The sequence below is a fragment of the Pan paniscus genome, chromosome 19 (assembly GCF_029289425.2).
Source record: "Pan paniscus chromosome 19, NHGRI_mPanPan1-v2.0_pri, whole genome shotgun sequence".
NCBI classification, from domain to species: domain Eukaryota; kingdom Metazoa; phylum Chordata; class Mammalia; order Primates; family Hominidae; genus Pan; species Pan paniscus.
In genome coordinates, this window is record NC_073268.2 from 26,185,987 (window position 1) to 26,199,277 (window position 13,291).

Here is a 13,291-nt window from a genome sequence, read left to right on the forward strand (position 1 = left end):
TCACTTATTAAAGTAGACTTGGGTAAGTTATTTAACTGTCCTTCTTCTCCAAACAAGGATAATCTCAACTACCTTGAGTCATTATGATGAATAAATTCTAGATCGTGTAAAGCACTTGTGTGGGGCCTAGCACACAGGGAGCATGCAGCAAGTGACATGTGGATTGTCCCCACTGGCACGCACTGATGGAGTAGAGCACGAGCCAGAAAGCAAGCCGAGGGCCAGGCCACACACACTTGAGTGGCTGGCTGTAGCTGCCCAGCTAGGGCAGAGATCTGCAGGAAAGCATCAAAGACAAAAGCAGGAGTGAAAGACAGGCTATTTTATTTCAAAAAAAGAAAAAAAAGTGGGCTCTGGGAACAGGGTTAGTCCATTCGGGCCTTCAGTGTCCTAGTGGTGATTTTGTCCTTCTCGCTGCAGAGGGAGAAAATCACAAGAAAACATCTCTACCCATCTGGACCGTGACTGTGACTAGCTCTCCTGGCCCTCAGCACCAAGCCCTCAAGCCCTGCGGCAAGGGAGCAGAACAAATAGCTGCCCGCTGCCTCTAGGTGTAACTATCCTGCTCTAGTTCATTCCTGCTAGCTCATCTCCTCCGCCTGTGGTGAGGAAGGAGGGATAGGAACAGAGACCTGGGCCGACTTCCCACAGGTGGAACCACCTCAGGGAGGCTTTCCCAGAAAATGATTCAGGGCCAGACTTCACAGCTCTCAAAAGAAGGGAAGGAGCTTGGCTGGGCGCGGTGGCTCATGCCTGCAATCCCAGCACTTTGGGAGGCCGAGGCAGGCGGATCACGAGGTCAGGAGTTCAAGACCAGCCTGACCAACATGGTGAAACCCCGTCTCTACTAAAAATACAAAAAGTAGCTGGGCATGGTGGCACGTGCCTGTAATCCCAGCTACTCAGGAGGCTGAGGCAGGAGAATCACTTGAACCCAGGAGGCAGAGGTTTGCAGTGAGCTGAGATAGTGCCATTGCACTCCAGCCTGGGCGACACAGTGAGACTCCATCTCAAAAAAAAAAAAAAAAAAAAAAGGGGGGGAAGAAGCTCCTCCAAGCCTAGAGAACAAGCCGCTTAGGAAGGAGAAGGTGTGGTGTGTTTCACCCCAAAGAACATAAAAAAAAACCTTCGGTGGTAAATTCTGTTTTTTGGGTTTTTTGTTTTTGTTTTTGTTTTTTTTTTGAGACAGTCTCACTCTGTTGCCCAGGCTGGAGTGCAATGGCGTGATCTTGGCTAACTGCAACCTCTGCCTCCAAGGTTCAAGCAATTCTCCTGCCTCAGCCTCCTGAGTAGCTAGGATTATAGGCCCGCACCACCACACCCGGCTAATTTTTGTATTTTAGTAGAGACGGGGTTTCACCATGTTGGCCAGGCTGGTCTCGAACTCCTGACCTTGTGATCCGCCTGCCTCAGCCTCCCAAAGTGCTGGGATTACAGGCGTGAGCCAACGCGCCCGGCCAAATACTATTTCACGGTAATTAAGCAGGCTATCCCCCAAAAGGGTCCAAATGCTTATCCTGCAATGTAGGAAAGTGGTTGGAAGGATACCTCCTACTCTATCCAATCAGGTTCCTGGTGATGGCCCCAAACAAGTAAAAGGACAAGGAGGATGGCACTTAGGGAGTTGGCTGAGGCTTGGAAATTGGTCTCTAGAGCTCAGAACATCACACAGATCTGGGCTGGAGAGAGGATGCGAGCCACCTAGAATTTCAATCCATCTGCAGTAGCTTTGTTGTGGCTCACCCCAACACGGATCCCTGAGACTTCGGAGACATTGTTAAGGAAGAAATGTCTCTTGTGAGCACGGGGTCACAGAACCTCACCTGACAAGAGGCCAGAGGAAGCTGGGTAGGCTGCCAGTTACCAGCCATAGGGAGGCATGGACTTTTGCTCACCCAGGACTGCCAAAAGCACCTTTCTTATCTCACACCTGACCAGGGGGCTGGGAAAATGGGGTGTATGCTTGTGGAGAAGGGAGAGAGGCAGGGTGTCTGCAGAGCTTCTAGACTTCTCCCAGCCCATACTCACATGATGTGGACAATGACTCCCATGCCTGACACTGCATCCCGGTCCACAGCATTCAGCATGGCTTGGGAGATGGTTTCAAACAGGTGATCCGGATCCTGCCAACAGAGTGGAACCCCTTCAAACCACAGCCTCTGGCTCTGATTTGGTCTGGTCCCTTAACTCTCTTTTTTCTAGGCTCAAGATTCCCAGCTCTGGCCCCAAGACATGCCTGAAGTAAGGGATGATTCCCAGGATGTGGGAAGCCCCTCTCAGCTCCTTCCTTGGAAGGAAGCAGAATTATGTAAAGGAAAGTGAAAGAGACTTCAAGCCCTGAATTTCTTTTACTAATCAGCAGTGTGACATTGGGCAAATAGTATGTCTCTTCACTGAGCCTCAATTTCTCTGTAAAATAGGGAGAAGAATCCCTATTTAGCTCCAGTGTGCTTTAGCAGCTGTCTGGTGGGCTCTGATCCTGGATATCTTAACAGGTACCTCAAAACCCAACCTGTCCAACCACAAACCCACTTCCCCCAAACCTGTTCCTTCTACATTCTGTCTTGGCTAGCCTAGCTGGAGAACCCAGCCATCCTCTGTCTCTACCTCCTTTGCTTCTGTTTTAAGTGACTAAGTCCCCTTGACAGCTGCCTTCCTGCCTCCCCACTGCCACTGTCTTTGCTCAGGACCTCAGCGCCTCCTGCAGGCGGTAACAGCCTGTCACGTCCACCTAAAGGCACCTGATTCCCTAGGTTCCTATGGCAGAGGACAGAGTTCAAACTCCTTGGCATGGCATTCAAGGCCCTTTGAGGTCTCATCTCAGTCTCCAGCATCATTTCCCCCCATGTTTAACCCACACTCCAGCCAGGCTCAGCTCTCTCCAGTCACTGAGCATACCTGCCCCTTCCTGTACCTTTGCCCCCAGACCCTTTCTTTCCTCCTCTTCCCAACAAACTGCAGTTCAACAGGTATTTGGATGTGTCTTGCTTCACTGGACTGCAGTGGGCCCTTGAAAGCAGACTGTACCTGCTTTCCCCAGTGCCCAGAAGAGCTGGCACTCAATAACGACAGCAGACCCTCGCCGTCAAGCACTGTCTCATCTCTTCTCACTTGTTTTTGTGCTCGCTTCGGCAGTACATATACTCATTTGTTTTCCTCAGCACCACTTTTTTTTTTTTTTTTTTTTTTTGAGACGGAGTTTAGCTCTTGTTGCCCAGGCTGGAGTGCAATGGCAAGATCTTTGTTCACTGCAACCTCCGCCTCCCAGGCTCAAGCGATTCTCCTCAGCCTCCCGAGTAGCTGGGATTACAGGCACGCACCACCATGCCCGGCTAATTTAACTTTTTTTTTTAGTAGAGATGGGGTTTCTCCATGTTGGTCAGGCTGGTCTTGAGCTCCAAACCTCAGGTGATCTGCTTGCCTCAGCCTCCCAAAGTGCTGGGATTACAGGCGTGAGCCACCGCACCCGGCTTCCTCAGCACCACTTCTAAGGCAGACTTTTTTATCCCCATTTTACAGTCAAGGTAGTGGAGGCAGAGAGGTAAACTGGCTTCTCCAAGAACAATAACTAAGGTGGTGGGTGGATCCAGGTTGCCAACCCAGACAACCTGTTGAGCTGCCTCTAACCCTACACTGAGTTAAATGTTTGCTCGGTGAATGGATGCGAGAACCCTGTAAACCCAATGTAAGGAATTCTTACTGCTGTGGCAAATATCTAACTGTGGTCTCCTAACAGAAGATGCTCTCCTCTGGAGCCAGCCAGCCAGCCTGGCAGATGGAATTTCTGGATACCCTTCCAAGGAGCAGCAGCTGTGGCTTTCTCTCCCACCTGCACCATTCTCCCCATTACCTGCCACATAAACACACTTTTTTCCTAATGACCAAGGGTGGGTAACTCAGAGCCCAGCCCCACTCCATGCCACCAACGTACCATGTTGGGCTCCCAGAGGGACTCACACATTCCGTACATTTGTTCGGCGCAGGTGCCACTGACCACAAAGTCATCAGTCACCATGGGGCAGCCGATGAGGTCTAGAGAGCAAATGAAGGGCTTAAAGGTCTTCGGGTCCAACCCGGCAATGACTGGCTCAGTGTAGTAAGGGCCAAACCTGTGGGGGCCAGCATCAGAGAGAGAAACCAGAACTCAAGAACACTCGCTTTCATGTTTAAGCCTATTCAGACAAGGCCCCGGCCTAGACCCAGACCCAAAGGGAAATGGAGGACCTGTTTAGGAAGATCACCTTTCCCTGAGGCCAGCTCCCTCTCCCTTCTCCTGCCAGCTAGAAATATTCTAAGACTTTTCCACTTTCTTTTCTTCAACACTTACCTTTCTATCCTTCTCACCTCTGACCCTCTTGTCCTCCTTCTTTCTTTCAGAATTGTTTTCTTCTAATCCTCCCTCTCCTCACCCAAGGTCCTACCATCACTCAGCCCTCTATGTGTATGTTTATACCTCTACTCCTTTAGAGAAAAGATTGGAGGCAGTTTATATGAAAAACACTGAAAAATAAAACTAAACCATTAAAACATAATACAAGATAACTCAGACTGAACACAAAGTTTTGTTTTGAGCCCTCTAGCAGGCAAGGCAAAGAGGGATACTCAGTGGCTGGGTTACTCTCATTGTCAAAAGGAAATGGCAGCTCATCAGAAACTTGTTCTAGACACTGATCTTTAAGAAAAATCAGTCTTGGGCCAGGCGCGGTGGCTCACACCTGTAATCTCAGCACTTTGGGAGGCCGAGGTGGGTGGATCACCAGGTCAGGAGATCGAGACCTTCCTGGCTAACACGGTGAAACCCCCTCTCTACTAAATATACAAAAAAAAATTAGCTGGGCATGGTGGCGGGTGACTATAGTCCCAGCTACTCAGGAGGCTGAGGCAGGAGAATGGCATGAACCCGGGAGGCGGAGCTTGCAGTGAGCCGAGATCGTGCCACTGCACTCCAGCCTGAGCGACAGAGCGAGACTCCATCTCAGAAAAAAAAAAAGAAAAGAAAAAAAAAAAAAGAAAAATCAGTCTTAGGGATCTTTATGTACAGATGATGGTCCCTGACTTATGATGGTTCAACTTAAAATTTTTCAACTTTATGATGGTGCAAAAGCAACAGGCATTCAGTGGAAACTATGCTTTGAAATTTGATCTTTTCCCAGGCTAGCAATATGTGGTACCAAACCCACTCCTGATGCTGGGCAGTGACAATGAGCCGCAGCTCCCAGTCAGCCACACAATCACCAGAGGAAACAACAGATACTTTACACTGTTCTGCTGTGAGCAATTTTTGGATATAGTGTTTTGTGTATTTGCATCCTCTGTCTACAAAATACCCATTTCAACTTACAATATTTTAAACTTATAACAGTTTATAAGGTAAGGAATATCTGTATAAAATACCAAATAACAAATGGCCAATATCCTCAGTAGAAAGAGTCAGTAAAAGAGACGTTATCCATATGTCTTATTGGATCACAGTCATTTCTTTCTTTATTTATTTTTTTGAGACAGTCTCGCTCTGTCGCCCAGGCTGGAGTGCAGTGGCGCGATCTTGGCTCACTGCAAGCTCTGCCTCCTGGGTTCGAGCCATTCTCCTGCCTCAGCCTCCTGAGTAGCTGGGACTACAGGTGCCCGCCACCATGCCCGGCTAATGTTTTGTATTTTTAGTACAGACGGGGTTTCACCGTGTTAGCCAGGATGGTCTCAATCTCCTGACCTTGTGATCCGCCCGCCTCGGCCTCCCAAAGTGCTGGGATTACAGGCGTGAGCCACTGCAACAGGCCTGGATCACAGTCATTTCTAAGGGCATGATCTTCAGTTATAGCTCTAAATAGAAACACACACACATATACACGCACAGTTCAAGATTACAGGCATGAGCCACCATGAAAATAACTTTTTTAGGCCAGGCATGATGGCTCACGTTTGTAATCTCAGCACTTAGGGAGGAGGCCAAGGCTGGAGGATTGCTTGAGCCTAGGCATTCAAGACCAACCTGGGCAACAAAGTGAGACCCCTGTCTCTACAAAAAAATTTAAAAATTAGCCAGGCGTGGTGGCATGCACCTATGGTCCCAGCTATTTGGGAGGCTGAGGCAGGAGGATTGCTTGCACCCAGGAGGCAAAGGTTGCAGTGAGCCATGATCGCACCACTGCACTCCAGCCTGGGCGAAAGAGTGAAACTCTCAAAAAATAATAATAATAAAATAAAAAATAAAAATAATAAAATAAATGTCTTACTCTTATTGAAAAGAAAAAAAATACATTAGGTGACCTGAAAAATTCTGGATTCTTAGCTACTATTGACGGGAGCTTCCTCTATGAGCCCATCTGAAATCAGTGATTTTTCTGGCAGGACAGGCTGAGGCATTGAACTGCAAACCTGAGCAATGTCCAGACCCTTTTTAAAATCTGGACCCCAGAGATACCATCTACGCACCTCTGTCTGAAACACTGCAGTAAAAGTTACTTCAGATGGTAACTCGGCATCAGCATAATAGGAAGTTCAAACACAGGCCCTGAGCTGTGTTATAGTATTTGGTTTTAAGGTTCTTATCCAGATAATCCCAGATATTATTAACTTTTTTTTTCGTTGGCTGGGCGCAGTGGTTCATGCTTGTAATCCCAACACTTTGGGAGGCCGAGGTGGGTGTATCATGAGGTCATGAGTTTGAGACCAGCCTGGCCAACATGATGAAACCTTGTCTCTACTAAAAATTAAAAAATTAGCCAGGCGCAGTGGCAGGCGCCTATAATCCCAGCTACTCAGGAGGCTGAGGCAAGTTGCTCACAGCAACCTCCACCACCCAGGTTCAAGCGATTCTCCTGCCTCAGCTTCCCAAGTAGCTGGGATTACCAGTGTGTGCCACCACGCCCAGCTAATTTTTGCATTTTTATTAGAGATGGGGTTTCACCATGTTGACTAGGATGGTCTTGATCTCCTGACCTCGTGATCCGCCCACCTTGGCCTCCCAAAGTGCTGGGATTACAGGCATGAGCCACCACGCCCGGCCTATTTTTTATTTCTTTTGAGACTAAGTCTCACTCTGTCACCAAGGCTGGAGTACAGTGGCATGATCTTGGCTCACTACAACCTCTGCCTCCCAAGTTCAACAATTCTCATGCTTCAGCTTCCCGAGTGGCTGGGATTACAGGCGTGCACCACCACACCCAGCTAATTTTTGTATTTTTAGTAGAGATGAGGTTTCACCATGTTGACCAGGCTGGTCTCGAACTCCTGACCTCAAGTGATCCACCTTCCTTGGCCTCCCAAAGTACTGGGATTACAGGCATGAGCCACCACGCCCAGCAAGCCATTTAATATACATCCAAATATGAGTTAATTGTTACAACTTTATAAGACTTTTTGCAGGGCGCAGTGGCTCATGCCTGTAATCCCAGCACTTTGAGAAGCGGAGGCAGTAGATCAGTTGAGGTCAGGAGTTCAAGACCAGCCTGACCAGCGTGGTGAAACCTCGTCTCTACTAAAAAAAAAAAAAAAAAAAAAAAAAAAAAAAAAATTAGCCAGGTGTGATGGCACACACCTGTAATCCCAGCTACTCAGGAGGCTGAGGCAGGAAAATCACTTGGACCCGGGAGGTGGAGATTGCAGTGAGCCGTGATTGCACACCAGGGCGACAGAGCAAGACACCGTCTCAAAAAAAAAAAAAAAGAAAAAGTTTTTGAAAGCTAAAGGGTATTTTTACAAATTACAAAAATTACTTCAAAATAAAAAGTTAAAAGAAAAGAAAAAAAAAGAGATCAGGCCAGGCATGGTGGCTCATGCCTATAATAGGACTTTGGGAGGCCAAGGCAGGTGGATCACCTGAGGTCAGGAGTTCGAGACCAGCCTGACCCACATGTTGAAACTCTGTCTCTACTGAAAATACAAAAATTAGCCGGGTGTGGTGATATGGACCTGTGGTCCCAGCTACATGGCAGGCTGAGGCAGAAGAATCGATTGAACCTGGGAGGTGGAGGTTGCAGTGAGCCGAGATCACGCCACTGCACTCCAGCCTGGGCGACAGAGCAAGACTCCGTCTCAAAAAAAAAAGAAAAAGAGAGCTCAACTTATATTCTGGCCACCCAGGTTTGCCCAGAGGTAGAAAGCACCCACAGGGTTTCCTTTCAATTCCATCCTAGATTTCTGCACTAAATTCTACAGTTAGGCCCCTTGTTTCTCACCATAAAGCCCTCAAGGAGAACTGACGAAAATGAACACCCCATTCCTAGGCTCCCTGCTATTCCCAAGAAGCCAGTGCTGACAGAATAGCTCTAGGGCAAGAGTGGCTCCTGCTGGGAGACCCCAGAACACTCTGGTGGGACTAACTCTTTTGCCTAGATGCAAATTTATCTGCTATGTGCATTCCTTGCCTTCTTCCAACATAAGTATTTTCTTTCCTATCTGGTTGTCAGACAGGCCCAAAGAAAACACACCCGTAAAATAAGGATATTATCCTGCAAATAAGAGATGGAAAAACAAGGAGAGTCCTCTTCCTCAGTACCTACTCCATACTACATTCAAAGATGTCTGCATTCCCTCAGTGCTAGCTACACTTGCACTCACCGTTTCTCATACAAGAGGTTGGCCACCATGCTCATGAGGGTATAAGGTTTGATCTGCCGACCTTCCTTCAACTCATACAGGTTCAGCCGGAACTTGAGGCGCTGGGCACTGAGGTAGGAGAAAAGTGAGTTAGTAAGTCATTATTGAATATTCCTGAGTGTCTACCCTGTTGAGGTCAGGGAAACATAAGGAGACATCTCATCTCAGTCCCTGCCCAGGGAAAACTGCAGTCTTACATGTGTTAGGAAGTAGCAACTGGTGCTCGCTTTGGCAGCACATATATATATATATGTGTGTGTATATATATATATATGTGTGTGTGTGTATATATATATATATGTGTGTGTGTATATATATATATATATATTTTTTTTTTTTTTTTTTTTTGAGACGGAGTCTCACTCGTCGCCCAGGCTGGAGTGCAGTGGCGCAGTCAGTCTCGGCTCACTGCAAGCTCCGCCACCCGGGTTCACGCCATTCTCCTGCCTCAGCCTCCCAAGTAGCTAGGACTACAGGCGCCCGCCACCACTCCCGGCTAACTTTTTGTATTTTTAGTAGAGATGGGGTTTCACGGTGTTAGCCAGGATGATCTCGATCTCCTGACTTCGTGATCTGCCCACCTTGGCCTCCCAAAGTGCTGGGATTACAGGCGTGAGCCACTACGCCTGGCCAGCAGCACATATATTAAAACTGGAATAATACAGGGAAGATTAGCAGAAGGATGACATGCAAATTTGTGAAGCATTCCATATTAAAAATGTTTAGGCTGGGCGCAGTGGGTCACACCTGTAATCCCAGCACTTTGGGAGACTGAGGCGGAAGGATTGCTTGAGCTCAGGAGTTCAGCTGTGGGCAACATAGCGAAACCTTGCCTCTTACAATAACTACAAAAATTAGCTGGGCATGGTGGCACACACCTGTAGTCCCAGCTACTTGGGAGGGTGAGGTGGGAGGATCACTTGAGCCTTGGAGGCGGAGGTTGCAGTGAGTTAAGTTTATGTCACCAGCCTGGGTGACCAAAAAAAAAAAAAAGGGCAGCACCAACTGCTGTGCTATGTGCTAACAGACTTGAAAGATGCCTTAGAAAAAGGCCATTTGGCAGCTCTGGTGAAAAAAGGAAAAAAGATCACAGCTTGCCAGTTCCATCTCAGAGCCCCAGGACAGGCCCCTGCATAGAGCAGACCAATGCCACACCTGCTGGAGGAAAAGCAGTGAGTCTCAGGACACCAGAGCAAAGAGCCTTAGAAATGACTTGAGCTTCATCTTCCAGGTAAGGAAACTGAGGCCTAGTGAAATGAGCAGTCATTGCCCAGAAGGAAGCAAACGCAGTGAGAAAAGCCCTCTGAAGAAAAGGAAATGGTGTGAGAACAGCAGTGACTGCAGAGGGGAAGGCTCACGGGAGACTTCACTGACAGGAACCCCAGGATGTCATTCCCTGACTCTACCAGGACAGGAAAAAAGGGCAGGCTGGGTGAGATCTCAGTAAGTGTTATGTTCTTGAGACTCAGGGAGTTTTAAGAGAAATGAGAACATTTTCTTTTTTTCTTTCTTTCTTTTTTTATTTTGTTTGAGACAGAGTCTCGCTCTGTTGCCCAGGCTAGAGTGCAGTGGCACAATTTCAGCTCACTGCAACGTCTGTCTGTCAGGTTCAAGCAATTCTCCAGCCTCAGCCTCCCGAGTAGCTGGGATTACAGGTGCCCACCACCCAGCCTGGCTAATTTTTGTATTTTTAGTAGAGACAGCGTTTCACCATGTTGGCCAGGCTGGTCTGGAACTCCTGATCTCAAGATATCCGCCCACCTCAGCCTCCCAAAGTGTTGGGATTACAGGTGTGAGCCACCGCGCCCAGCCGAAATGAGAACATTTTCTGACAGGCATCCACCCACACTTGTGAACTAGTCTCTCCACCTTCTAGGAAACAAATCCAGGACCTGCTGCTCCTCAGGCCACCAGTACCCTGCAGCACCTGCCCCCTGTGACCACGTATTCCCTCCTGAAAACCTATCACCGTTCTTTTCCTCTCTTATTCTTCTCTGGCTTCTCTTCGCCCCTCACTGCTAAATGTAACGTTCAGCTCTCAAACTGCTGCTCATTATTTCCCTCCCTACAGACTTTGTCTCTCCAGAATCTGCTCCCATAGATTTGGCACATTGCCAATGCTTCCCCAACCCTGAGATGTAATATCAAAACCCCAACTGCTTGCAAGATGTTTCTATTGGGCTTGTCTTGTCCGCTCAAAATTGTTGTCAAAATCAAAGTCAGGCCAGGTGTGGTGGCTCACGCCTGTAATCCCAGCACTTTGGGAGGCTGAGGAAGGTGGATCACTTGAGGTCAGGAGTTCGAAACCAGCCTGGCCAACATGGTGAAACCCTGTCTCTACTAAAAATACAAAAATTAGCCAGGCATGGTGGCGCGCGCCTGTAGTCCCAGCTACTTAGGAGGCTGAGGCAGGAGAATCACTTGAGCCTGGGAGGTGGAGGCTGCAGTGAGCTGAGATCATGCCACTGAGCTCCAGCTTGGGTGACAGAGCAAGTCCCTGTCTAAAAAAAAAAAAAAAGAAAGGGAAGGACATGTTTTTGGAGGCGGCAAAGTCTCAAACTCACTGGTGGTGTGTGGTAGATGACTGACACCTTGGCCGGTCAAGATGCCGGGGTTGGATGGTCCAAGAAGAGGCCTGGGTGTGGGCGGGGACCCTTGAAACTTACACTGTCTGGACGTCAGTGGCGAGCCCGGCCAGACCGATGTACAGCCGGTCACCCATGGGAAAGATTTTCTGGAAGTCCGTGGTCACCATCTGGGCCTGGATCCCGAAGCGCCGGTCTGCAGCGATGGCCACACAGTTCTTCCCCTTCATGGCCATGACGGCCCCTCCGTTATAGGACATAATAGACTAGGACAGACAGAGCGGAGGGGTCAGCGCGGGGGGTCAAACGCTGCCACAGCCCCCGGCCCAGCTCCTGATGCGGAGGCTCCTGTACGCCCGTTGTCCATTCCGGAGGCGTCTGAACCCCTGGTTCTCCAGCTGGGATGAGCACTGTGTGGCGGCAATGAGCCGCACTCACCCTCTTGGTCCTCACCGAGGCCCACTCCCCTCGAACTGAAACCGCTTCCTTCCATCGACCCTAGGCCCTTTTCGTCCCCAAGCCTCTCCTGACCCCCTCCGCTTCTCAATCCTTCCCCATGCCCCTTTGCTTTAACTCCCCATCTCACCATGATTGCGGTGTACTAGGACCCCTCGATCGCCAGAGCAATTCCAGTAAACCGGGTCTAGCCTTCACTGCGCAACCGCTCTCACTGCTGTCTCTTCATTGGCTGATAGGCGGACTCTTCCTGGACATCTGGGCTTTCTATTGGTCGCACGTCCCTGTCGGTCACCAGTACAGGTAGTTTGGTTGCAAAGTCAAAACGGAGGCGGGAAAAGCGGAAGTGAAAAGTCACTGTGGCTGCGGAAGAGACTTGCGACACGGTGCATAGTGGGATCTCGGCGGACCTGGACTCGGGACCTCAGGGACTGGGGGCGGAGCCTGCGCGCACGTGGGCTGGTGAAACTGGGTTTAGGAGGCTGCGGCCCCAGCTGAAGGGGCACCGTGACGCTTATCAACGTGATGTATGAGTTCGTCGTATTAGTCGTGCTAGCTTATTTATTCACTCCAGAAATCCTGCGTTTACTGTGTACCAGGCACTTGCGTAGGCTCGGAATATTCACTGGCCCACAACAGTGCCTAGTATATAGGAGGCGCCCATTAAATGGAAATTTAATGATGCAGGTGGGAAGGGGAAGGCGTCGCGTGTAGGCGTCGCGGGTATTTTGCGGCTGCAGGGGTTCAGCCGTGAAGGGGAGTTTGGAAGCCGAAGCTTGTTCTGATTTGGGGGACTTCCTGCGGCCCGACTTCACGTATCCTCAATCTCAGGTCACCCTAAAAAGGGACTTTCCGCGCCTCTCCACGTTTGAGGTAGAACCTGAGGATAGCCAGAGTCGACCTCTCGCCGTTCCAATGGAGGAAGGGCGTGCACGTCCCGCGTCCTCTCCTCCCAAGCTCTTTCGCCTCCCTCCCCCATCAGGATCCTTCCCTTTCTCCCCCGGGTTCCACTTATTTCGCCCGATGGCGGCATCCCTTACGGCGTCTGCGCCGTCCAGGCTCGCTCCCATTGACTCGGCTCACTACTACACCAGTAGTCGACTCGGTCTCTGTGGCGCAATCGGTTAGCGCGTTCGGCTGTTAACCGAAAGGTTGGTGGTTCGAGCCCACCCAGGGACGCTATGACCTTTTTTTTTTTTTTTTTTTTTGTCTTTTGGGTTTTTTTTTCTCCCCGGAAGATAAAAACCTAAGCCTTTTACTCAAAAGCCAAATTTTGCATTGAAATGGCAGCAGCAATACTTTTTCTAGGAGAATCACTGTTCTTGAAAATTCTTTGCTGCTCAGTCAATAATGGGATAATTTCTCCAGCACTTCCCTCCACACCCCCCCAACCCGCCTCCAAGCTAGATCGCAGGAAACCTAAAGACAGAGGTTTTTGTCTCACTGTGCATGCAACACGTTTCAGGATGCATTTTTTCATAGGATTAAGAATGAATTTACAGTGGAGGTTCGACAGTTTTCTATTGTCTGCCTCAATCGATATTACAGTCTCCAAATACTACATTTGGAAGGGAAGAGAATGAGAGAGACACAGAGAGAGAAACAAGTATGAAGAGAAACAAAGGTGAGAAAGGGAGAACATTGTTGTGATA

The 13,291-nt window shown here is 49.1% G+C and overlaps 1 protein-coding gene, 1 non-coding gene and 1 pseudogene across 2 annotated transcripts; 2 read left to right on the forward strand and 1 right to left on the reverse strand.

The window, feature by feature from the left end:
* Positions 1-307: 307 nt before the first annotated feature.
* PSMB3 (proteasome 20S subunit beta 3) lies at positions 308-11,926 on the reverse strand. The gene is made up of 6 exons (XM_003809844.6): positions 11,770-11,926; positions 11,265-11,449; positions 8,560-8,667; positions 3,932-4,109; positions 2,029-2,123; positions 308-414 (listed from the first exon to the last, which is right to left on the reverse strand). Exons 1-6 carry the CDS (start codon positions 11,770-11,772, stop codon positions 366-368), a joined length of 618 nt encoding a protein of 205 aa, XP_003809892.1. The 5' UTR covers positions 11,773-11,926; the 3' UTR covers positions 308-365.
* Positions 9,223-9,315, forward strand: LOC112437625 (U6 spliceosomal RNA; annotated as a pseudogene).
* An 818-nt stretch (positions 11,927-12,744) lies between the features above and the next one.
* Positions 12,745-12,818, forward strand: TRNAN-GUU (transfer RNA asparagine (anticodon GUU)). Its single transcript has one exon. It is a non-coding gene; the product is annotated as a tRNA-Asn (tRNA).
* The last annotated feature ends 473 nt before the right edge of the window (positions 12,819-13,291 follow it).

What these genes read in the sequence shown, in the direction of transcription:
- PSMB3 (XM_003809844.6), bottom strand. An exon ending in GCCACTGACGTCCAGACAGT is followed by an intron (nt 8,668 to 11,264) that starts GTAAGTTTCAAG and finishes CTCCTACCTCAG; the next exon opens with TGCCCAGCGCCTCAAGTTCC. An exon ending in AACCTCTTGTATGAGAAACG is followed by an intron (nt 4,110 to 8,559) that starts GTGAGTGCAAGT and finishes TGGCCCCCACAG; the next exon opens with GTTTGGCCCTTACTACACTG.